Source organism: Brienomyrus brachyistius, chromosome 8 (assembly GCF_023856365.1).
Source record: "Brienomyrus brachyistius isolate T26 chromosome 8, BBRACH_0.4, whole genome shotgun sequence".
Taxonomy (NCBI): Eukaryota; Metazoa; Chordata; class Actinopteri; order Osteoglossiformes; family Mormyridae; genus Brienomyrus; species Brienomyrus brachyistius.
The window spans coordinates 6,912,655-6,938,639 of record NC_064540.1 but is presented as its reverse complement, the minus strand read 5'-3'; the positions used below and the strand labels follow the sequence as shown (position 1 = coordinate 6,938,639).

Genomic DNA, 25,985 nt, shown 5'->3' with positions numbered 1-25,985 from the left:
AAAGAGGGTGGAGCAATTGCTGGCCAGCAGCCGCAGAGTGAAGGAAGGGGCAAAACTTCTGAATCGGGGATTGTCCTTTTGCTTCAAACCTCTAGGAAGCAGTAGGGGCGAAGCAGAAGGTGTTAAAGCAGGACACCGATTTGCCAATCGGCCAAATAGAAAGGCTCAGGTGAGGCCTCTCGCCTATGCCTCTTGGGTTTGGTTCCAGATGAACTGGAAGCAGCGATGGGGAATGCGGGAAAGACAATAGCACAACATACTGATGAATTTGGTGTGAGATGCGCAGAGACACATAACACTGAGAACAAGATTAGGTCCCACATTTAGCCTGGCTAAAAAAACAAAGTTGCTGTCTGAATTTAAATAAGAAGACACTCAAGAATCAATGATTGAATCGTTATTACGGCTCAGCAATGTTATACAGCGATGAAAAGAAGTCAGCTGAGCACCTGAATCTCGTGAATGACCAAGTTATTCCAACAATTTTTTTCTTCCCCAAGGACATGGACACCTTCTCAGACGACAATGCTGAGATTCTTTGTGCTCGAATTGTGAAAGTGGTTTGGGGAGCATGAGGAATGCTTTTCACACATGAATGGGCTCTCCCCTTAATACAAGATCTCGGCGAAAAATTTATGCTAAGCTGGAGGAAAAACATGGGACGTTGCGTGACCTCTTTTGGCTGGGCGGAGCAGGTCGAAGCTCAAGAGGAGCTCCAGGCAAACTTCGCCCAGTTTAGAAATGCTGGTCGACCCATTAAGCAACACGGGTTGTGCCCATTGTCACGAAGGGTGACGTGGTTTAAGTCAATATCCCCTCAGATGATGACACCCCAGGCAGCTGCCTATGTTACCTAATGGGCACTGACTTTGATTAATGTCTGTCAGAATTTGCATGTTCTTCCTGTGTTGCACAGCTTTCCACATGGAGTCCGAAGACATGCTTTTAGGTAAATTTGTGTCTCTAAAAAGTGTGTGGGTGCATGCGTGAGAGCCCATCCGAGGCACCTTGTGCCATATGCTTCCTGATTAATATATATCTTACATCATAAATAAATCATAAACAATGAGGAATATCATTAGCGTGCATACAGAGCATTTCTTTGCACAGAACTCTTTTGACAGTGAAAGAAATGATGTGGGACCCTTAAGCCTTGCTTCTCAGGGCCTGCTGGCTACTTGCCTCCCCTATTTGGATTAAGAGATGTCCTGCCAGAAGGCACAGCTGAGAAAAAAAGGGCACAGCGATCACCAGCCGTCAGCTGTGGAGTGAACAAAGAAATGTCATCTGAAATGGGGATTTTCCTTCATTTGCTCATAAGATCGAGGTAGGGGCCAAACTCAAACTTAACTGTCATTTTTTCATTTTATAGTGCAGTTTTATAATTTTCCTTTTAAAACATAATCACAATATTGATAATGAGCTGAAAATCAAAGCACTGCCCAATAAACTTTGCTCCCCTTATCATACACTACATCTTTTGGAAGACTGCAAAGGAGAGGGACAATGAGATGGTGGGAACACAAGGTGGCCTACATCGCAGGAGAAAACGCAGAAGTGTTTCTTTGTCGTGCAGCTACACCAGAAGACACATAATGTTAAATATCTTAAACTTCACCTCAGTTTCTACAGATAAGGTTCATCCTGTTTGGAAAGGTTCACCAACCCTGAAATGGAAAGAAAAAATGTAAAATTAAGTAAATTATCAGTTTTCAAAATGATCAAATATTAAAATTATCTGCAGGATAATTTAGACCAAATATGAAACACATATTAAAAGCAATTTTCCGTAAGATTTGGGATCTTCTGTCTGGAAATACCCTTCAACAGAAAGCAGAAGGAAGATGTTTTTTGGTGAATACAAACCACAAAAAGGTTGTAAAACGGAAAGGTCATTTGCCAGTCTGCCAAATAAAAAGTAATGTCAGTTCATTTTATAAAGTACTTACAGGTCAAGGACACGAAACAGTGTTTTAATGAGTGTAACTCACTTAGCAGAGTTCATAATAGTTGAAAAGTTTTCGCAATGAAAAATGCCACAGTGCCTTACTAGATGCTAGAACATTTTCAGTATACCAAGATTCAGTCACACCCACTTATTTGCACAATTATTATTTTAAGGTTTTACAGTTTGGGTCCCAGAATGAACGAACGAACGAACGAACGGACGGACGGACGGACAAACGAACGAACGATTGATTTAAATGAGTACAATTATTTGTGGTTTTACAGTTTGGGCACTTGACGCCCAGAACGAATGATTGATTTAAATGAGTACAATTAGTTGTGGTTTTACAGTTTGGGCACTTGACGCCCAGAACGAACGAACGAACGAACGAAATTTTCAGTATACCAAGATTCAGTCACACCCACTTATCATTTGCACAATTATTATTTTATGGTTTTACAGTTTGGGCACTTGACGCCCAGAACGAACGAACGAACGAAAACGAACGAACGAACGAACGAACGAACCCTGGCCAGCTATTTTTACCCTCTGCCCAATTAATTATCAAGTTTCCAAAAACTACAAACATGCACAAAGTAACACATAAGGTTACTTGTGGTTCCATCCATCACAGTTACTGATCACTTCCTTTCATCATTGTGCAAAATGGAACAGAAAGACTAGAATATCTAAGTCTCTAGAAGGGATGTGCAATCTGCAGCTATGGAAAAAATTAACTGAACACTGCAAAATATTTACTTTCACGCATTTCTCAATTTCTGGGTAAAAACAGTTCTTTTTTGCAAACTGCAACCTGAATTTTCTCTGTTTCTCAATAATGAGAAACATTACTTGCTTCATCGGACTTCAGTCCTGCTTCCAGGAGTCCGATATGAACTAGCAATGCACTTCACACCTGCATTTAATCTCATTTCTTCCTTTTGAAGGTCACTTGAGTTCATCCTCCAATTCATAAGGCTTCTGCCGGAGAAGCTAACGGGGCAGGAGGAATTAGAAAGTTGCTTGGCTGGTTTCTGTTCATTCCCAGTGTCTTTTGCTTCACCCTGTTCTTGTGTGCTGCAGTCTTAGAAAGTTTGAACCTGGAAGTAGAGCCACGATTAAACCAGGATTTAAAAATGCAGATTTAAAGAAAAACAGCATAGAGTGCTCTCTTAATTTTTTCCAGAGCTGTATAATTCAAAATTTTAACTGGAACTTGTTCACAGGATACAAAAACTTCATCATTCAGTGCTGATAATGAAACAGGGAACTTTTAATCCCCCCCTGCACCTGAACTGCACGGACAATGGATCTATTTATACCACCCGAAAGCTCTCCAAGTCACAGGCAGCAGAACTCATGTAGTGTCATGCAAGAGGTTTAGCTTTGGGACAGTAAGTGGAATTTCGTTATAAAGACTCAAGTGTAGGCTCGCCCGCCACTTTGTCTGTAGGCCGTGCAAAACTACACAAAATGCTCTGCGATACTCAACCTTTTGACTACAGACTTGATGTACAGACATAACTAGATACAGCCATTTTAAACAGAGTAAATTCCCTTGCTAAGGTTTTTTTCCCTTTAATTGATATCTAAAACGGAAATGCTCACTTCTCAAAAATCAAAGCATTACAGCAAGTCATGTAAAATTTTAGTTCTGCGATGATGTAGTCATCTTGGTCATGTGACGTGATATGAATGCTCCATTCAGTGTGAATCTATTGTTGTACAACCGTAATGTCAATAATCACTGCCCGTAATTCAAGCAGGAACAGTGGAAACCACACCCTTCACACAATGCGCCTCTATAGCCGGAAATGATTTTTACTCCTTCACCTTTCATGCCCTGATATGCTCTGATTACTCAACACTGCAATTATGTGTGTTAAGTAACCATGCCCAAAGCTATTTTTTGGTCATCAAAGCTGACAGTGGTCTGTAAAGAACAGCAAGAAACCTGTTTTGAGGTATAGAGCAGAGTTGTGTGGCTGTATGCCTGAGTCTGTTCCTGTCTGAATAGCACTGCCTCCCACGGTGGGGGGGGGGGATAATGAAAAGTCGAACTGTGTAACTTGAGCCCTGTGGAGCCCTTTATGGATACGGGTGCCCTCGATCCCTCCAGCACAATCACGCAGTTTATTTAGCCGAGCTAGCTGAGAATTCCCTCTAGCACACACCGAGATAAAATTACCTGGCATGTGCTTCACTTCTCTCGGGTGTCAGTGCTGGGGCTGGACAGGTTTCTACAAGATCAGCCCACTTCACACTGAACTTGGTCCTTCTCCTGATGCAACGAACCCACTGCACTCAAGATATGCAGATCTGGGGTGTTTGACGAAAGATGATGAATTCTTCTTTTACCTGAACCGGTGATTCAATGTGCTAAAACAAAAAAAATACTCTGATTTAACTGTGCTAGACCCAGATACCAGTATCATGTTATCTGTGTTCCTTATTAGCTTCACATCCATTAATAATAATAATAATAATAATAATAATAATAATAATAAAACAAGCAAGAAGACTGGTGTTTATCACTATCAAAGCCACCTAATCTTCAGGTGAGTATGAATTATCAGAAACGGAACTTCCTTCTCGGCATTTCCAGCTCTGCAGATTTGCTGCCAGCGCTTTGTAATCTAAACATTTTGTTTATTTCTCACTAAATATTGAGAAGAATTTGAGACCTACAAAGAAGACATTCTGGCAAAAACATTATGCCATATGATGACTGTTACAGTGCTGTTATTCACTGTGAGCATTGATATAACTCCACCCACAGACTCACTGTACCCCAGGCTGGCTGACGACACAGTCCAGACAGTCCAGACTGATGAGTCAAGGTCAGGTGCACAAAGGGCATCAGCAAATAGAAACTCATCATACCTTTAACATATAAACTGAACGCACTGGTGAAGAGTGTAAAGAGGGCAAGTGTCTCAGTATGTTTCTTTGCTTTTACCTTTTCATATGTAATCTACTAAAAGTTGCAAACTATTTTCTGTGTACAGAGGTCTTTACACAAGACAGACAAAGTCGATATTTAATAGAATTAAACACACGTAGAATTCAGGCAAACATTTATCACAGAAATATAGTAAGACTAAGTAAATCAAATACGAATTACAGACTTTCCTGTCAAACTGATTTTATTTTTATGTAGGGACAGAATCTTACAATCTGCGGCATAACAGCAATTGTTTATTTTTATCATTTTCCTAACCCTGGAAATTCATTGCTTTCTAGCTCACTTTTTATCTTGTTACTTGCAAAATAACTTTATACTTCAAACTCCAACAAATAAATTTCTTTCGAAATATTTTATTATCCCACTTTTCACCAGCTGTTACTGGTAGCGTAGGAGACATGTGGAATGGTTCAATAAAAATGTACAGGAAAAATATACATCATCTTGCAAGCATTTCCCAGAGCTTGTAAAATCTAATCCCGTAAGACATGCATGTGACGTAATGTTAAAGGGTCAATGGTGAAAAAAGGAAAAACGTGCAGTCCCACAGATGGCAGGGCGGCCCCCGTGACAACATGCATGCCCCCAGTTCAGGTCAGGTCAGGTTGGGGAGCATGCGCTGGTGCAGCATGTTGCCACACCCACCACACAGCGAATCTCCGCGGGATCCCGGCCAGCGATCCCCCAGGCAGATGCACGGTCCAGTCCCACCCTCCGGAAATGGCCATCCATCTGCCGCAGCCAGATGTTACGTGGGCATCCCCTCGGCCTGGTCCAGCCACTTGGGTCCTCAGCAATGAGGAGACCTTCCATGATAAGCGGGTTGTGTTGGTGTTGCCAGTGTTCCCAGAAAGAAGTGTTTCATCTCGCAGGGCACCCTAAATATTCACAGCGCACGACTTGGTGGCAACTCCACTCTGTACCGGTAACTGAGAAGGACAGCTGTGAGGGCTCTGAGGGCAGATAAGGAGGCATTTGTTAGATGAATCTGGGAGCCGGCAACACACCAACTATGGCCTAGTGACCCACGTCCTGCTTACAGAGGAATCGAAGCATTTCACACATCTGAATCTGTTCCTCGGAGGCTTGCAGTCAGGGTGAGTGATGAAACGGTCCTTACGGATGACACTGCAGTTGTGACCCGCTGGTCCGGCTACTTTGAGCAGCTGTTTAAAGCTTACTCTCTGGCTAGGATGTTGGACATCTTTGGATCCACGGTTCTTGAAGCTGATCAGGGGATCGGCTGTGAACCACCCAATATCACTGAGACTGCATGGTTGGTGAATCAGCTGGGAGTAGGGAAGGCCTCAGAGATATGTGGTGTCTAGAGTGAACTTCTCCAGGCTGGTTGTAAGGCTATCCTTCTGACATTGCAGGCAATCTTTGCTTCCATTAGGGAGTCAGGCATCATCCCAACTGACTGGAAAATGGGATTTGTGTCCCTGTCTGGAAAGGGAAAGGTGATCGCCTGGATTGTGGCAACTACAGGGGAATAACACTGCTTTCAGAACAAGTCCAGCCTTGTTCTCCTAGTAGGTGGTAGCCTACTGGATCTAAGCTGAGTCCTCAGAGTAGCAACAACAAGTCCGTGGTCAGAATTCACAAACTGGGCACTTCTGTAGACCCTGCAGTTCTGCAGGAGCCTCCAGAGTCTGCCCATGAGGATGTGATCGATCTCCTTCGCTGCACCAACAGTATTGGAGTACCAAGTCTAACGATGAGGCTCAGGGCCTTGGAACCAGACTCCAGCGACTCACAGTCCCTGAACTTTCGCAAAGTCAAGGAACACGGAGCCACTTTCACCACGGTCTCCTGACCCATGGGGACCAACAAAATCCTCTTAGCAAAGTTAACGACCGAAAAAGGTAATCAAGCTTGTGGAAGCAAGACAGTCTAAACAAAAAAAATCAAGGTGAGTTACACATTTGCCTAAATAACATTTTATATATTTTTTTCAAAGTTGTCTTTTGTTTCTCAATGCTGGCAATCTAGTGTAAGTAATTCTTGGAAGACATTACGGTCAAATACATCTGCCCCCTCCAGCAGAACAACTGACCCCAGTCCTCCCCCCAGTTGAAATCTAGACTTGCCACCCATGAAAACGTTGTTTAAAAATACAAACAATATTTTAATATAAGCTCGTATCACTCTACACTTCCACCGCCATCGCAGTCCAGGATGTGCCCTGTGTTAACCCTAACCTTAACCATAATAAGAGATTAGAAAATGGACCATCGACTCTGAGCAGGAGAAACAAATATAAAACTCATGGATGAACTTTCGTAGAAAACGGGAAGCTGAACTATAAATTATGTTTTTCTACTGACCCCTGGTGTCCAAAAACACGCATTACGACGTACTGGCCCGTATATCCTTGTTCTGCATTTTGTTTGCTTGCTGAATGTACAAGGCATTTCCAACTATTTCCCATATTTTATATAAAGATGTAATGCATAATGCATACTGCATCGTTAAAAGAAAAACCGAGTAGCCTATTAAAAATGGTAAAAAGAAAAATATATGAAATATACAAAAAAAAAGATTTAAAAATTGGTTATATATGGGCGTAAAACATAAATGTTTGTTTTCTCTGATGGGGTTTGAAGGTAATTTAAATCTAATTAAATTTGATATCGTAAAAATGCTGCACAGAATGATTTAAAGAAACATTTGATACTGTTTGTTTTGTGTAGACCTATCTAAGTTAATTTAATTCAAAGTAATGTCTATTTCAAAAAAAAAAAAAAATCAATATTACAATCAGGGTTGCCAACTCATGCATCTGGCGTGACACTCGCATTCACTGACTCTCACACTCACCAAGAAATCTTACAGCAAAAATGTACAATGCTGTTAAAAACCAATCCTTCATTGTCCCCATGGGGAAATTCCCCCGCTCAAGGACCCACAGACATGCTGAAGGTGGGTTTGGACCGGCAACCTTGTGATTACAGGCTTAGTCCACGGAGCCACATACTGGTGTTATGCCTACTTTTGGGGGACTTAGTAAATGTACACCAATTAGTTTAAATAATGTGGGCCATTTCCATCAGACCACCCAATGAAGGCTTAGCCCCCACTTCTATACATCTCTAGTGACGCTCCTGGACGTGACAATAAGATTCATTCTGCCTTGCGCCCATAGTGTGCAGGATAGGCTCCGGACGCCCCGCGACCCTGAATTGGATAAGCAGTTACAGAAAATGGATGGATGGATGGATGGATGGATGGATAGATGTATGATTACAGAAAATGGATGGATGGATTCATTAGATTGATTTTCAACACCAGTGTATTCAGTGTGTGCCCATAAAGACACATGTAATGTCCAATGAATTGTGCTGTTCTGGTGTAATGCAAAATGTAAAAGTCTATCCCGGAGCCCTGTGATCCTGAATTGGACAAGTGGGTACAGAAAATAGATGGATGAATTGGATTGTACAGACTGCTCTCGACTTACGTAAAACGTAAAAGCTGACATACCCTTTTAAGTAAATTTGCAGTGCATTTTCATTTATTTAATATGTGCTCTTTAATATGCATTGCTAGTATATGTGTGATTTATGTGGTTTTGCTATAAGGAGTCTTGAATGTATAGTAAAGTAAATCCGACTTACGTTAGGAGTCGTGGAACGGATTTTTACGTCAGTCGAGAACCGCCTGTACTTCCGTTAGGGAGCAAGACTACTTTAAATCGGCAAAACAGATAATCCTCTGGGCACTTTCCCTTTAAAATCCGGTCGAACATTACAGGCGCCTTAACCGGCGCGTAAACTAAAAACGGCTGTTTATTGTTTAGTTGGCTGGCTGGCTAGCTAGCTAAGTTAGAAACGCGTTCTTTTTGATTTTCAGCTAACGGGCTGTTACCGAAATTAAATATTACAGTTAGTTATGGCTACTTGCGGATGCTATTTCCAAAATACTTTAGCTTTTCTAGTTAACGATATTGCCGTATGACATTTCTGGAGTCTGTCGCCGAACGTGGCCAGTTATTTAACACCCGAGAAGTACACTTACATAGCCATTTTAAGTATTTTTTATACTTAGTCGCTCTCAGGTTGTGTTAGATTTCACATTATTCAAAATGACTTCCGCTTTGGTAAGCATTTTTATAATGGTGTATATCTTGTCCTTTTTATGTTTATACCTATCTAAACACGAATAACACGCATCGCTGCTTTGTGCGAATACTTTATTTTGATTAAACAAAACGTAAACGCATCTATATAGTTATGTTGAATCAACATGTGCCGGAGCTGTTTTTACAGAACTTAATCCGCTATTAAACCATGTAGCGTGTTTATAATGTTTCTGTGACAAATATTGTTGTCGCAGGAAGATCCAACGCTCGAGAGACATTTTAAGGGTCACAGAGACACCATAACTAGTGTGGACTTCAACAGCAACATGAAGCAAATAGGTACTTCGTTTAAACGGATCCGTTAATATACGCATGTGCATCCGCAGTGTCATGTCAGTCTTGACACATGTGTTTACCGTGTTCTTTGCAGCCACAGGCTCTATGGATTCGTGTGTCATGATCTGGAACATGAAGAGTCAGATGAGAGCTTATCGCTTTGTGGGACACAAAGACGCAGTGATGTCTGTGCAGTTTTCCCCCTCGGGACACCTTGTAGCATCAGCATCCAGGGACAAGACTGTCCGCCTCTGGGTGCCCAGTGTGTAAGTGACACTCATCAGATAGGTGTTGCCACATGAGCTGCTGTTGGTGATGCATCAAACCAAAAATGTCTGTTTGATGTATGTCTGTGCTTGTGCTATGTGCATTATATATATATATATATATATATATATATATATATATATATATATATATATATATATATATATATATTGGCTTGGTATTGCTAACTGACCCACGGTAGAATGTTAGTGTGACGATTCACTGCATTGCGTTGCATTAGGATATTACCATTATATCCCGATGGTTAGCACTCCAATATTGTAATGATTCAAGTAATAAAATTTAGAAAAGGCCAAATTTAATTAGCAGACATTAACAACCTTTAACTACCAAGGATGGGTATGTTGAAAATGTTTTGTAATTTCTCCTGGTTGCATGAACCGTGTGCTGCTTTGTGCATGAAGTTCAAATTCTGGTTGCCTAGATGGGATGCCAGGCTGTTGAGAGATGCCATTTAGCCTGACTGCATATTCTTGTACTGGATGGGCACAGAGAAAATGTTCATTCCCCCCACGCACAGAGTGATGCTGCAATTCAAAGTCCTACCCTGGTGGTGTGAGGCAACAATGCTAATGATCACTTGCATGCTTTGGCCAATGTAGAGACTCCGGTTCACAAATCCCCAGGAAAAAAGCAGGGCGGCCATTTGTCACCTGACCAGATTCTGTTGAGCTTGTATAGCTGCCAAGTAAATTGACCTTTTGTCTTTATTGATAGTTTTTACAGTAATATTTGTAGTTATTTGAATATGACTCAGGGAATGAAGTCAGGTGATACCAAATATACCTTGGTTTATAGTAAGTAGTCTTCTGTTTTGGCTTCTGCTTGTTTCCTGGGAATGTGACTAAGTTGCATATAGTAATAGTATTTACATTTCCATCATGGGGTAATTTGATTTCAAGAAGCTCGTTGTAGAATCTGCTTGGCACTAGGTGGCAGTGTTGTTTCATTTTGAACGAGGTCGTAGTGATTTATGCATTTGGGGGTTGTTAATTACTGCGTCGCTTATAATATGACTTCTCAGTGGTGAACAGTTACTAAATAGGGTTTATGGACACTGACTGATGGAGCATATGGTTGAAACCATAATGTGTGTGTTTTTTGGGTTGATGTGGATTTATTGAATCCCTTAATAGTGAGGTATGCAGTACTGAATGTGAAAACATTGGGGAAAATGTGCTCATTATAGACACCGGAGAGCACTGTTTGGTGATGTAACTTTTAGTATCTACCGCCACCATACCATTTGTGGCCCATCATCCTTGTCTTGTGTTCTTGCCAGTGTTTGTAGCCAAATAATAGCTTATGGGCTAAGCAGTGCAATAATTACTGGGTCATGTGACAGCCAGGTGGTTTCATGGGACTGATGTGATGCCCAGAAGCCTTGGCAATATGCATGATCTGCTTGGGCCCCTGAGCAGACCGCGCCGTCTGACCCTCTTTAGGTGAAATGTTGTTTTTAGGTGAGGAAACCTGTCCTGACGTTACTCTGGATGAGGGCTTGATGTATGAGATACTGTATTTGTGCCATTTTTGCCTCCTAACAAGAATGTCAGGCCTGAAAAATGCGTGGTGTTGTCTTAATTTTTACAGGACTGGCACAAACGTGAAGAGTAATTACAGAGCAGCTTCCCCAAGGGGAGGCAATCGATGGATGTTGTTGGCAAATGTTTTTGTTCTCTGGTGAAAATTAACTTTTATTTCCTGTGCACTTTGCTCTAATTTGACGTCGTAAATTTCCATCCACAGTGCCCCATTAGGAAGTACCGGTGCACTTGGAGTCCCATGATTCTGGCAGCAGCAAGAATACCCAAATAATTTTGTGCTGTTTAGAAAGTCAGAGAGCAAATTGCAGGGTCAGCTCACGACATAAGCAGCTTAGTGTTGTCTAGTTTAGTGACTTTAGTGTAAGATGAGCCTTTATTACTGTCGTTGGCTATATTACCTTCTGGATTTATTTTCTGAAGGAGCACACCAATAATATCACATTATTAGGTTCCCCTGTAGCTGAACCCAATGACTGACATTTATCTGTTAGCACCAACCTCACCTTTAAGACTCCTCTGGTCTGGTACATATATTAATATGTAGGTCTGTAGCTTTGATGTAGCTGTGATTTCCCATTATTACATTCTACACCTGCATTATATGCGCACTTGGGTGTTATGCAGTGAGAACTGTAATCACAGTAAATTACATAAATGTGTCGATTTAATAACAGCCGACAAAGCATATGAGTATTGATGACGTGGTGCTTGCAGGTTCGGTGCTGCAGTTGCATTAAAACAAGGCCTCTCTTTAGTTATGACAAATCTGTCATGCTTGTTGTTATTCTGGTCTTGGTGGGAGTTAGTGTAGTGTGCTGGATCTTTCTGACAACCCTTAAGAGCCACATCCGCCGTCAAATCCTTACTCCACAGCCCTGAAACTAATGGGTTGTTTATCGCAATGGAGGCTTGAGGTGGTTCATTTAGTGAGATGCACTGCATGCCCAAGAATGGCGCCTTTGTGGAAGCTGTCCTCTCCTTGCAGTGCACTGACGCACATCACCCGCCCCCCCCATACACCCCCCAGAATCTTTGTCTTGACGCAGGACAAATTCCAGTCATGTGAGGGGTGGGGGTGTGGCCTGTTACTTGTTGTGTTTTAGAGTGAAACATGTCACATTTCACACGTTCCTTCAGCGTTACCCTTAACCTCATTTCCACCAATCTGGAAAGTGGAGAATGTGTTTCTCTGAGCATGCAGTGTGTAGCCGTCATTGTTAGATGATTTATTTATCGCTGGGCTACACTGCGTGATCATATGGATCATAATGATCACTACTTATTTCTGGTCTTAAGTGGCTGTGTGTAGTAGATGCAGGTTTAGAGGCATATGTGTTTGCCCGATACGTACAGCTCAGGAGTGAGGACTGGTTGAAGGGAGTCCAAAAAATGGTGGGGATTCCAATAATGGTCTCTGATTTCACCATTCCTGTCTGAGCTTCACAGGGCTGTAGGTGGGAGGTACGTCGGCATCTGCCATGAAGCTGATCATGGCATCCTATCCACTGTCTAAGGTCGAACACGGGGGTGGGTTTGCATTGGAAGAGGCACATTGTGTCTAGGCCTGTGCTGTGATACCCTACCCCTCCCCCCTGTCCCTCTTTCACCTGCGGCACAGATGTTGACTATGGTAACTCTGTCTTTAGCCATATAAGGAGGGAGCTCTGTCTTTCTCCTTATATGGCGGGATCACGCATCGGCGGGTACACAAGGAATGGCTTTTGTTCCCATCGTGTGTGTAACTCCAGGCCGTGGCTCACCTGGTGCCCAGTTGTGTTTATATTCTCGTGCAGAGACCGAGGACGCGCTCCATACAGTGGAGTAGTGAATTTGCACAAGATGGCTTTTTTGGTAAATGAGGCCTTTTCTGTGGTGCAGTTTAAGTTGGCCAGTACAGGGTTGGACTGGCATACCGGGCATTATCCTGATGGGCCGAACCGGACTCATCTGTACTGGACCCCTTCTTGCTGTTTGTCATGTCTATTTGTGTCTCAGTCCTGCTGGAATTTCTTTCCAAATGTTGTGATTTATTCACATCTGTACATCTGTTCTCATTGTCATCTTTGCATTCTTCTCTCTCTCACGTTGTTCTATTCACATTCACATTTTTTGTTTATCTGTACATTCATTTCATTTTTATTCTGTCCCATTTGCTCTCTTTTCTCTGAACATCTCAGTTTTTGCTGTCAGAGTCCGATCTGCTGTAACATACTAATTTTCCTCCGGGGATTAATAAAGTACCACCTCATCTCACTGCTTGTTAAGTTCATTGTTACAACATACTTTTGATTTTCTGTTGCCTGTTTTTCGGTTATGTGTTATTTACACAAGGGTTTGCCCCAGTTAGCTTTAGGTGTGTTCATCCTGGATGCTGGTCATTAGCTGTATAATCATTTTGAATCGTTATTAATGGTAATTATTGCCCCCCCCCCCCCCATTTAGGAAGGGCGAGTCGACCACCTTCCGTGCGCACACTGGCACAGTCCGCAGCGTGAGCTTCTCCGGCGATGGCCAGTCCCTGGTCACGGCCTCTGATGACAAGACCGTCAAAGTGTGGACTGTGCACCGGCAGAAGTTCCTATTCTCCCTCAGTCAACACATCAACTGGGTGCGCTGTGCCAAGTAGGTACCACTTAGGCCCATCCGTGAGTTAGGGGTGCGGTGGACGGCTGCCAAACGACAGGAAAAGATAGATGATTTGTTTATCCTGATTGTTATTCTTGAAGCGTTGGTAACGGAGTTAGGAGCCTTGTGGAAGGGCGCTGGTCGGAGCCGGTTCGGGGAAGCGAGCTGTCTCCGCTTTCGTCTGGTCATTATCCTCGATGCAACTTGCTGCCACACTCGTGGAGCTTGCTTATGGAGCGGGGTGTGAGGGCGTGACCTTCTGAAGTAACTTAACGAGTTTCCCGAAAGCAGGGCTGGTTTCACTTATCATTTTAATAACTCTCTTCCTGGGATGGCTTTGGGTTTTGTTTCCGATCGTTCTAACACGTTGTGACCGCAGTGGCTCGTTTGTTCGACTCTGTTGGTTTGGGTGACCCGTTCAGAACTCGATTTCACATGAAGCGTTTAACTTCTCTCAACGGTGTAGCTTACTCGGTTTCCTTAGAAGCTAGCTTCCTTCTATATCAAGTTGAAATACTAGTTTTGCCACCTGGTTTTGCATTATCTGTTTCAGAATGTGATGTACCTTTTTTTGTATTTTTTTTCCCCTGTTTTAGTGTTATTACATTATAACCTGAGGCTGTGTGTGATACAAAAGACCTGGGTGCGTTAAGTCTGTGCTATTAATACTTTAAACATGATGCTGTGTTAGAGTAATTTCGACATTAGGTGAAAACTTGATCTATGGATGTCTGTCGTTTGGCTAGTGTTGGCATTCAAGTGGAATACGACACGTACCGAGATTTGTAGGATGGTAAGATAAGACTGTCTCTTGTTCAGGTTTTCACCAGATGGTCGGCTGATTCTTTCATCCAGTGACGACAAAACCGTCAAGGTCTGGGACAAAACCAGCCGCGAGTGCGTGCACTCCTTTTATGAGCATGGAGGGTGAGTGTGTTGATGATGTGTGTCAGTTTGGTACTGCTGCAACATCCTACACCCAAGAGAAATCTCATTTGACCGCAGTGTGATGTCTAAAAAACACACATATGCGTTACACTGTTTTGGTTTTGAAACCCCCCCCCCCCCCCCAAAGGAATTGTTCTAACACTTGTGTCATTTCAGGGTAAATTTTTGTTACTTATCCTATTATATACTTTCTGGAAGGTTGTTTGGGTTTAAATGATTTATCTCAGAATATTCGCACTTGATCGTCCTTGTGTTCTCTCGTACCTGTTTTATGTCATCTTCCCTTGCTAAAGACCAGTTCCAATACTTCAAGAACAGAAGTACAGAGGACAGTAAAAGTCCCTAGATGGCATTCTTGCCCCGCCTCAAATATCAAAGATGCATCAGTTGCATCCTCACAAGACGAGACCAATCCCATGAATCCCATGAGTTTGTTGTTCGATGGCAATTAGCAAGACCGGTCTTGCCAAGACCGCAAATATGATCTTGTGTTCTTGGGATTGAGAAACACGGTCTCTCTCAGACTCTTGTTGTAGTTCTTCTAATGTCTTGATCACTGTCCTTTCAGAAATGTCACATCTATACTTACACTATATAGTCTGAAGTCTGTCTCATACTGCTGTTAGAAGTGAGCAGCGACCCAATCGGTATTTTCTCCTCATCCGCTTCCTCCGTGCAGGTGCGTGACGCATGCCGATTTCCACCCCAGTGGCACCTGCATCGCGGCCGCCAGCACGGACAGCACCGTCAAGGTGTGGGACATCCGCACCACCAAGCTGCTGCAGCACTACCAAGGTGACATCCCCAGTTGTGATGTCGTGCGGACGTTGAGGATTTGGCATCTCCTACAGCTGCTGCTTGCTGTTTTTTTAATCATGTTAAATCGCCCTAAAGCAGCTAAAACAAAAAATCATGATGGTTGTTCTTTTAGTTAAAAAAAAAAAAAGCATTTTCAGGTTTGCTTTCCGGTCTAACTGGGTAAGGGCTCTCACAGTTCTCGTGTGATTGTGTAAGCTTTAAAGCAGGGGAAATGGCTGCAGACATGAAGCCCCGTTACATGATGGAGCATCAACTACAGCTGATTACAGTGCAGTAAAGCTCTCCTCTCTGGAGGTCTTACCCCCATCTTTCCCCATTGGATTCCCATGAAAAATAAGAATGTATTTGAAATAAAAAAAAAAAAAAACTGTTCCATTATGCGGGATGAGATGCTTGAGGGGTAGACTTGCTTCCAAGGCCCAAGGTGTTCCAGGGAAGATGTTTGATCTTTATTCTCAGATATTGAGTTGGTGGAGAAACTGAAGAATCTTTGGAAATGAGAAAAACACCTTATAAGTCAACAGTTTAGCTCCTGGACACACATTTGTTAATACTTCAGTATTTCAAGACGAAACGTGCTGGAATCTCACCTAAGTTAGACAGGTACTTGTCAGTGTGAATTAAACCTTTTGCTGGTTCTGTTGATGGCCAAATAAACCTTTGTCAGCCAGGAAAAGGTGTTTTTCCTGAAGTTATATGAGTTATATTGCTATTATAGGATTGGCGCATCTTAAGGGGGTAGCACTTTTGCTGCACCTCCCAAGTTTGGGTTTGAAACTCATCTCTGCTGTGTGTGTGTGTGTATGTCCTGCTCCCTCGGATGGACTGGTATCCCTCGGATGGACTGGTATCCCATGCAGGGTATTCCCCTGCCCTGTAGGCCCCAGGGCCCCCATTATGCTGACCAGGATATAAGGGCTTGGAAGATGCCCAGATTACTGTTCTCGTGTATTTAATTGCTCACCTGATGCTTTTGCCCTGAGCCACCTCCATTTATGCCTGCCACCCCTTTAAGGTCAGATTTGCTCGCAGGTGTAATGCAGAACCGGCCCTGTTAGTCTTCTTATGGGTTTTCCTGCTGGGGTTCCTCAAAACTCCCCACTCTGCACACATAGTAGTACTTGCACTTTTCCTCCAGGGCCACGCCCCGTAGTTCCTGGACCACACTGGTCGTTCCCTGGTGGCTATGTGCTGCGAGGTTGTCGCTCTTCATGTGACCCATGAGATTTTGCTTGGCACTTATCCTGCAGACAGCGTTGGTTGTTTTTTTCTGTTTCTGTTTTCTTTTTGACCACATGCTCTGCCCTTCTCCTTCCACAGTGCACAGTGCGGTCGTGAATGGGCTGTCCTTCCACCCGTCTGGGAACTACCTCATCACGGCCTCCAATGACTCCACACTGAAGGTGCTGGACCTGCTGGAAGGGAGGCTGCTGTACACTTTGCACGGACATCAGGTACCGGGCCTGGCTGTGTCCAAAACGTCACGCTGGCATAAGTCCGCCTGTCAGACCCCTCCCAGGAGAACTTCCAGGAGATTGACGCTCAGCATTCACTTTACTTGTGCTGAACCTTGTTACAGTGAAATCTTATGAAAATCAGTAAAAGTGGAAGTTCATCTTTAGTTTTCTTCTCGGAAAATAGCACCGTTTTTAAAATCAAAGTGGTCCTTGACCAGTAGGCACTGCGGACTGAACTTTGCAGCTTTCAGATTTTGACCTGTTGACCCTTTGGCATCATTGTGATAATAGTTGACATATAAAGTGCTTTAGCCTGCCGGTTATAAATTGTCAGTGGGTATTACACAACGTGTCCTCGTTTGCTCTCTGTTACCAATTGCTTTCCCATCCGTGTATAAAAATGGTGCCGCACGCTTTGAAGTGCACGCTTTTCTCATTAATCTCTCAGACAGAAGCATATTAGGTTTATTTACATTTGGCTCCCCTTTCTGCAGCTTTAAGTTCTCTTTGCGGTATATTTTTAATAACACCTAGGAAACTGCCTACTCGCAGCCACTGAGTCACCGCATTGGGGAGAGCCCGCCGGCACCTTCCCGCCCACACTCTGGCTCCCCTCCTGTGCCAGCGTGAGGCAGCCCACCCCCGGGGCATCAGCAGGCACGTCCAGGGGGGCGGCCCAGCTCGCCAACCCCCGTGTGGCCCTTAAAGGGGAACGCAACGGGCGTCTCTCCTGGAGCATGCATGGAACTGCCGCAGCATCTGTCCGCTTAATTAATTCATTTCCCTCGCATCGTTCGTTTGACGTGTTTCAGAGAGCAGGCAGTGTAAGGGACACCCAAATGAATCGCTGCCGGATAATGGGTGGGGAGGGGGGGTTAGGTGTTATAGACATGAGTTGAGGGGGAAGCAGTGCCGAAGGTGATTTGAAAAGGGAGACCGGGTATCGGCCAAGGATTTAATACGGTCATTCCAGGATGTCGTGAGTTAAAGCGGTCAGTTAACACCCCGAGCTGTTTATGGATAGTTTTCCCCGACTTTCCAGTTGCATGGTGATGGATAAGGTCAGACGGCTAAGATTTCGTCACAAGCATCCTATTGTGACTGGATAAGCCAGTACTGCTGTTTCCAGTATTTCATTCATACCCTCCTTTTGGCTGATTGTCAGCTGTATGTTAGATCGCTGTGATTAATGATACTGTCATCGGTTTATTTCTGAAATTCCAGCCCTTATGTGGGGGTGGTGGGGGAGGGGGGCTGTCTTCTGATGCAGAATATCCCCTCTTGGAAAAGATTCACCCTGTCCTCTTATGAAAGCAGCCTCATTTCAGTTAAAGTTGCCCGCCCATTACTCTGAAAATGGCAGATCCAATGCTCTTCGGATATTAAGATGGAGCTGGCGAAGCCTGCTGAGATATAACCTCGCTGTGATAGGGAATCCCAGCAGCGCCTCCCTGGGGGTCACAGGCGAGCTTGCTGGAGGCTGCCACTGGGGGGCGCTGAAGATGCCATGCAGCGTTATGGTCCTTGGCGCGTTAATGGGCTTACCCCGCTGCGGCTGTCAGCTGCTGTTAGCATGGAGCCGGGAAGCACTTGGCCGCTGGTCTGGGCGCGGCAGGGTTGCACATGAGCACAAGATGAGTGCGTTTAGTTTATAAGATGACTGCGGGAGATTGAGGGTGTGTGTGCGTTGTGGGGGAATCATTCCTCTGCTGGCATTTGCAGCGTGCCTCAGCCTCAATTTGGATGGAAAGACTTTTTTTGGGCAATGCGCTCCTAAGAAATTACCAAATAGCTCTTGTCACTGCTATTTTTGCAGCTTTTTTTTTTCCTTTTTCCACCATGGTTTTTTTTTTGTCATTTTTAATTTACAAGTGCTTTTTCCAGGTGTATAGTAACGAAATGCATGCATAAATTGTGCGAACTCCACCCTCACATTTGAAAATGAGACGGCCGTTTACATGCTCTGACTGATGCGTCTCCCGCTCGCGTGCAGCGGCAGCCACGCCACACTTGCCGTTCCTGCGTCACGTTCAGGCCTTACGGTTCACACACAGTGCCAGTGCAAGTAGCGGTGCAGCAGTTCACATTTAGCTGTTGATGATGCGGGTGGCTTTGGGGAAGAAAGCATTCTTGAAGACGGTATTCGGTGTTGCTACCTGACTCCACAAGCGTCGTCATCCGAATGTGTTCTGTGTGTCACATGGCGCTTTCAGTGACATCACGGCAACCTCACTTATTGCCAGCATCACTGTGCAGTCTCGAGAAATGTAGGTGCCGACGTGCATTCATAAGGCCTGTTCCACTGACCTGATCTATGTCAACCTCAGCCTATCTGAGATCTACTGATGAAACAAGAGTCAGGTGTTAGCGGCAGATAGAGGCGCATCTGCATTCCTGTTTATCTTTTACTGTTGCTTTGTGTCTCTGGGTTCCTGTATGTGGTACTGCTGATTTTTCCAGTACAGCCACTAACAGTGATCTCAGTATCGATTCAGTGGCCCTGAAAGATGGGCTGAGTGTGCTGGACGGGGAGCCACAGCTTTATAGTCTGATGTGTGGTGCCTGTCAGATGGACATCTGCCTTCTACTCATGAATCATGAGCTTGGCGAGATGAGTAATGCTCGACTGAATGCTTCAACGCACTGAGAACATCCACTTAGAAGAGTGAGATTATTGTCCCCTTGAACTGGATGATCTGCTTTCTTGCATTCAGGGGAGTTTACTTTTATTTAAACGGGGGAGGGGGAGTGTGTGGGTGACTTGCATTTCACAGGATTAGCCATGCAGCTAATGTCCCAGCGCTCATCCCCCCCCCCCCCCCCGCGCCATTACCGTCTTTGTGTAAGTGAGCGGACGTTACGTTGTACTCTCTCTCACCACCTCTGTCTCCCTGTTCAGCGGCGCTCACACATTGGGAATGGTGGTGCACCTGCTATTACACGTATCCCATCATGCTTTCTGTTAAGACACACATGGATATATAGAGGTGAGACTGACGCTTGGGATCAGGGTGCCGGTTCAGCCATTCATCCAGCACCCTTAGAACATTTCTTGGGAGATTAAAGGTCTTGCTCATAAGCTGATCAGAGATATGGCTGCCCTGCAGAGCATGGGATTCAAAGTGCAGGTCTTCCAGTCACAGGTACAGAGACGTATCCTGCCACCCCCCCCCCCCCCCCCCCCCCATTGAAGAGAAATTAATAAAAACAGCCGAGAACCTTTCACCTGGTTTCTGAACGAACAGCCTCTTTCGTCCGTGCCTCAGGTGGTATTTTGGCATATCAATTAGGTGAGTCTGGCAAAATTCTTTTTGTTTTTCTACTCGAATGTCATGCCGCAGACAATGGTGATGTTTACTGCAGGGCAATACCGTAAGGCCTACTCGCTCTTCCTGCTAATGAAGCTAATCACCTCCCGGCCAGATAACAGCACCCCCTATAGGGTATACATTACTTCTAGAATAATTTGTGTTCTCCTGCAGCCTTTTTTTAATTCCGTTTTTTTTTTTATTCCAGACAAATTGGGCTGGTTTGAATGCTGTGCAGTTAGTGTACAGTCATGGCTGGCAGGACGGGGGGGGTGACGAGTCCCTAACCTGTCATGCGTACGGTGAAGTACGGCCTGTGCTGAAATCCGGCCCCACTCCTCGATTTTTGTTTCAGTCAAACTTGTTTTTGCTTCTCTGTTTTGTTGCTAAGCACACATGATTAATTAAGGCTCATGAAAATAAGTGTTGGTCGCTCTGGCTCCCAGATTCCCACGGTGAGTAATCACATGAGACTGGCACCCGCCCGGTCGTCTGTCACCTGCAGCCGTTCCCGTCCTGTGCCTGTCATGCGCCCACCTCCTCTGAGCTCGGACATGCCGTTCTCTGATCTTCAGTTGCATGATGTATTCCGGGGGAGGGGGGATGCTGTCAGGTGGGGTTGTTGTGATGTGTGATATCAAGGTGTTTGGAGGCCGCAGACTTGGGCTTAACAGACCCGGACCAGTATGCGGATTGTGGTGGCAGGGCCTTTCACTTGGGCGAAGGGATGTAAATTCCCTGTCAGGGTGACGCCACCCCTGTGGTCACGTTCAGGCTCATCCAGACAGCTTCGTCAATCCACTGCGAACGGATCTATTGATGGATCATCTAGAAGGACCGCTGGCACCAGTGAACCCGGTAACAAGCTTCTCCCTATCTGTCCCCCTGGTGGAGTGTCGCTTCACAGCAGCTGCCGCCGACTCGTGCCTGTTGGGGGGTGCCAGTTGGGCACGAGGATGTGTCAGACAGCCTGGTGGTGCCGCGGGAGGCTGGGACAGGGAGAGCAAGCAAGAGGGGGCGTCGGTCACCGGGCAAGTGGAACAGATTGTCTGTCTGTCTGTCTGACTGACTGTATGTCCATGAGTTGCCGTGCTCCACTTTGCTGCTCCGGGGGTCCCGATAACAGTGACCTCTGCAACAGAGGGGTTTGTGTGGCGAGGGAGGGGGTGGGGAGCAGTGGGAGGGGCTGTGACGCACGTGCATGCATGTGTATATGTCCCCACGAGGTGTGTGGAATGCAGACTATGGGCTCCTGGCTAACACGATCTCCTCTGCCAAGTTTACGTTCCTGGCTGTGATCACCCACCCCCACCCCCGCCAGACACACACCGTCTCTTCCTTTGTGTGCCGGTACCGTCTCGGTGACCGTGGCATTGTGTTCCTGCAGGTGGAGGGGCTAACCCCCCCCCACTCCTGACTCCGCCTGGAACATTCTGTCCTCAGTGCACCCGCAGCGGCTGCACATCCCGTTGTTTTGGAAACATGGCGTTCCAGGTGTTAAAATGGATGTCCTGTGTTTGCTTTATCAAAAAAATGTTCACGGGTGCCAGCAAGCCCTTTCCTCCTTGAATATTATTTGTCAGAATCATAATTGCATGTAATCTGCACCTCCTACCCTTTTTGCAACTTTTTTTTTCCCTCCCCCCCAAAATAAAAATGATTTCTCGCCTACTTGCGTTTTATGCTCAGTGTTCGAGGCCAAGCTGAATTTCAGTCAAAACAATTAGCAGCTACTCGGCCGCACCTTTGCGTGCTCGGTATGACCCGGCAAATTAAATTACGCCCGAGATGATATTGTTTCCTTTATTTAACTGATGATTATCTTTCTATGTCTTGCTAATAATGAATGGCTTAGATGACTGACACAGCAGTAGTAATTGGTTCGTTGCTTGGCGACGGCAGGAAAAAATACGAGACATTTAAAATGGATTTAAAAAAAATACATTTTCCGTTGATTTTTTTGCGGAAAAGCACAATGATAATTATCTTTTTCAGTGTTTTTTTCCTCCCCACTTTGATACATTAAAAACTGCTTGGCCAACAGGACTGTTATACGTTGTAATTTCTGTGACGTCATACTGGTGCTGTGGACTGTGAGGTACAGCTGGTAAAATGGTATGAACATACTGGCTGTGTTCCTGAGGTGGCGTAGTGATTATGGAACTGAAGCTGACCATACAATGCATCTGTTATTTTTATTCGAGACCAAGGATCTTAACTCTGTTTTACATTCACTATTTAATCGCTTAACCATGTAACTGCATGAAAGCTGGCATGAAAGGAGTCTCTGTTTTCCTGTTGTGTTCATCTTGATAAGAAGAAAACAAATCGATAAAGATCCTGCCAGTGTGTGTGAAATGCTGAAGGCCTGCTTTACCTACTCTGTCACTACAGTGTGTTCAGGCATGTTGCTGGTGATGTACAGGGTGTTTATATGAGCTATTTTCCATGCATCTGTTTTTGGTAACTGTTTATCCATTGAGTCCCCCGGTGGTGTGGTGCCTCTCGCTGGATGTATGCATGACGCATCCAAGGAGGGGGAGCCACGCACTCATTTTCTCTCCATCATCCAGCATAAGTGTAGCTGTAGTGTGATGAGGGGGAGGAGCCAGGCCACGATTTGCCACCAGAGGTTGACGCTGACCAAGAAGTCAAATATACTGTTCATGGTGTTTCTGACACATTTAGCTTCTTTTCATCTGGCAGTGTTGATTTTGTTATTTTCTTTAATTCATTTATTTATTTAGATTGCGTGAGACCAGCACCAGTATTTTTTAACACTACTTTGAGGAAATAATGGGAATAGTAGTATTTGTTATTTTTTAAATGATATGCTTATTGAATAATTTAGGGTGTGGGGGGATCGCTTGAGAGGGGGTAAGAGGGGTTGGTAGTTTGTGCCTGAGCTGTGAAATATTTTATCTGATCATGTTGGTACCCAGGGGCTTGATGACTTTGTCATACTTTTCCAGGAAAGTGACTCGGTTTTTGTGCTTCCCTGGAATGTCCTGAGCTGGTTGCTATGGTGTCTCATCTGCATCCCTACTAACAGAGAACTCCTGTTAGGCCCCAACCCTGACAACTTGTTGATGACTCAGTAGCGTTTTTCAGCATCAGTCTTCTTGTCTCAGAATCTGCGCTTGGACCCCGATGGTGAGGGTTGGGGAAGTGGGGAGGAGAGGCCCCCCCTCCCCGAGTTTCGCGGGGAGATTGAAGCCTGGGAAGGTCTTTCGGGGCCCATGATTCAGGCATAGCGTCGTGGGTTTGATGGGAACCCTGTAGATCAGGCTGAGCACATTGATTAGCTGGGTGAGTAATTACAATCTATATGTACCTTGAGACCCTGAACGGGATCAGGGATTGGCCGGTCGATGGATGGGTGAATTGATGTTTATAAACTGTATATCATACATGTCTGAGAGATCAGGGCCAGTGATGTAACTGCACTAAGAGTTTAAAATGATTCATTTTCAGAGTTTGATGGCCATGCAGTATATAAACCAGTGCACCCCTTTACAGGGGTGACCCCATGTTCAGTTTGCCATCCAGCAGGGCAGCGTAACACACACCTGTCTGCGGCTCCTGGCTCAGACTGACCTAGCTTGTGGAGTCTGTGCTTCCCTCAATCTCGGGTCGTGGGCTCTGAGCCAAGCTGTGTCACAGCTCTGTCAGGGCGGCTGTGCCCCCTTCTGTCCTCTTTTATCCCTGCATGGGTCGCCAGACCAGAGTGGGCTCTCGGGTCAGACTGCGGTTGCTCGGGGCTGTCCTCCTCCTCTGGTGGTTCTGGCAGCATGCAGACGGGCCAGGCCAAGATCGCGGGACCCTTCCGGAATGCCGCGTGGGCAGCGACCCGCCGCCATCCTGGAGCCTGACCTCGGGGGCACTCTGCTTATGAACGACTGGTGCGGCCCCTCCCTCTTGGCCACACAGCGTCTCCAGGAAGGCACATCAGCCAGCTGCAGCCTGGGCTGACGTTTTTATTTAAACAGAATAAGTCTTAAAAGTAACCATAGCAACAGGGCGGCGGGGGGGGGGGAGGTAGGGCACCATCCCTGTCTTTGATGGCATCTGCCAGGGTTTCCGTTTCACAAGACGTGAGCGTCGGGGGAGCGGATGCTGGCGCGTTGCCTTAGGCCCGCTGTGTGCTCAGGATGAAGCAGGACCTCTCAGTCAGACTGGTGCCTGTCAGAGTGTCCGGCTGCCCAGGGGGCGCATCGCCGATCACCGTCATCGGGACAGAAGACGCCTGTAACTGTCCATCTGTTAGCACTGTGTCCTCATTGTCCCTCTGGGGCGAAATACCTGAAAAGCTTCTGCTTCATCACACATTTGAATGACCGGATATGTAAAGCACACCTGAGTGAGAGTGAATGTGAGCGTATAAGAATGTGCTTGGAATTCCTGTTTGCATTTCTTTCCTATATCTGTTAGGATATTCAGGATTCACTGCGTAGAATGTTAGTGTGAATGATCCGCAAGAGGGTCTTAGATTTGTTTAAAAACTGTTTGCTTTCAGTTTTTCTGTATCAGATTATTCTGAGAAAATCTGGCATCCTATTTTTGGTGTTAAAATGGGCCAAATGGAAAAACTGGTGAATCAGTGGCACAGAGATTGATCTGCATTGATTTTCCTGAAAAGCCTTAATCCAGAGTGAATTTTGGGACATGTGCTACATTTCTGCACTGTTCCCAGTATGAAACGGGGAACAGTTTAGCCTAGAAATTTGTCCTTTAAAAGCTATAGTTATTAATGCAATACACATCCCTCCATAACCTTGCAGCTCACTTGCTGATGCCACTGTAGCCCTGCTGGGGGGAGCTGGAATCTGACTTTCATGACTGTGTTTAAGTGGGCCTGAGATTTAAAGCAGCTCCCCATGGTGCATGTTTGCAGCAGATTGCTTCAGGTCGGGGTCTTTGTCCTCTTCAGCCTTGCTTTGAATGCAGCGTAAAGCTCATTTACTTCATTATTGGATGGTATTCCCAGTTTGGCCCTCCCACACTCCCCAGTAACACCAGTTTTTTTCCTTATCAGTCAGTGTGCTCAATTTTGCCCTCCCACACACCCGTCAGTAACCCCTTCCTTTTCTTTCCATCTTGCTAGGGCTCTGCTACCTGTGTGTCTTTCTCCAGGACCGGTGAATACTTTGCCTCTGGTGGATCAGATGAACAGGTGACTCCCTGTGTCTTATGTGTCGGTCGATCAGGTGGGAGGAGAGGATTATGGGTAAATTGTTATTTAAAAAAAAAAAAAAACAACCTATAACCAAGACTGTGTTGGTAGGCAGCTTCCTTCTATGCACATCCCTGAGTGCTGAATATTCTAACATTTTTCAGCATTAAAACTGTTCTGTTTTCAGTTTTCCTGTCTGGGTTTTATTTGCGGCATTAAAGTGTGCTGGTCTCAGGAACTACAGTTACACATTAACGGTTTAGTTCACAGGATTTAATTTCCCCTTTATTTATAGTGCAGTGTGTGAAATCTCCTGAAATAATTGGTAAAGACAGATTTTCTCACATTTTATTTGTGAGAATGAGGTATTAAAGGCTTCCGTTTCTGATCTGAGAGTGGTGTTGGGCCTGTGGTCGCTGCCAGCACACTGAGCCCTGCTGCCCTCCTCTTTAACTGGCCTGACTGCGTCATCACAGCGACCTCTTTCTCT

The 25,985-nt window shown here is 45.1% G+C and overlaps 1 protein-coding gene and 1 long non-coding RNA gene across 2 annotated transcripts in view; one reads left to right on the top strand and one right to left on the bottom strand.

Moving 5' to 3' along the window:
- Nucleotides 1–741: 741 nt before the first annotated feature.
- On the bottom strand, nucleotides 742–3,333 carry LOC125747498 (uncharacterized). The gene is made up of 3 exons (XR_007399319.1): nucleotides 2,865–3,333; nucleotides 1,619–1,667; nucleotides 742–1,261 (listed from the first exon to the last, which is right to left on the bottom strand). It is a non-coding gene; the product is annotated as an uncharacterized LOC125747498 (long non-coding RNA).
- Nucleotides 3,334–8,659: 5,326 nt separating this feature from the next.
- LOC125747080 (POC1 centriolar protein homolog A-like) overlaps nucleotides 8,660–25,985 on the top strand; it is a 40,420-nt gene continuing 23,094 nt past the window's right edge. Inside the window, exons 1-8 of the mRNA XM_049021812.1 lie at nucleotides 8,660–9,012; nucleotides 9,249–9,333; nucleotides 9,425–9,596; nucleotides 13,608–13,787; nucleotides 14,610–14,717; nucleotides 15,418–15,533; nucleotides 16,878–17,011; nucleotides 25,427–25,495. Of these exons, the coding sequence (XP_048877769.1) occupies nucleotides 8,998–9,012; nucleotides 9,249–9,333; nucleotides 9,425–9,596; nucleotides 13,608–13,787; nucleotides 14,610–14,717; nucleotides 15,418–15,533; nucleotides 16,878–17,011; nucleotides 25,427–25,495 (879 nt within the window). The 5' untranslated portion in view covers nucleotides 8,660–8,997. The remainder of the gene's footprint in view (nucleotides 9,013–9,248; nucleotides 9,334–9,424; nucleotides 9,597–13,607; nucleotides 13,788–14,609; nucleotides 14,718–15,417; nucleotides 15,534–16,877; nucleotides 17,012–25,426; nucleotides 25,496–25,985) is intronic.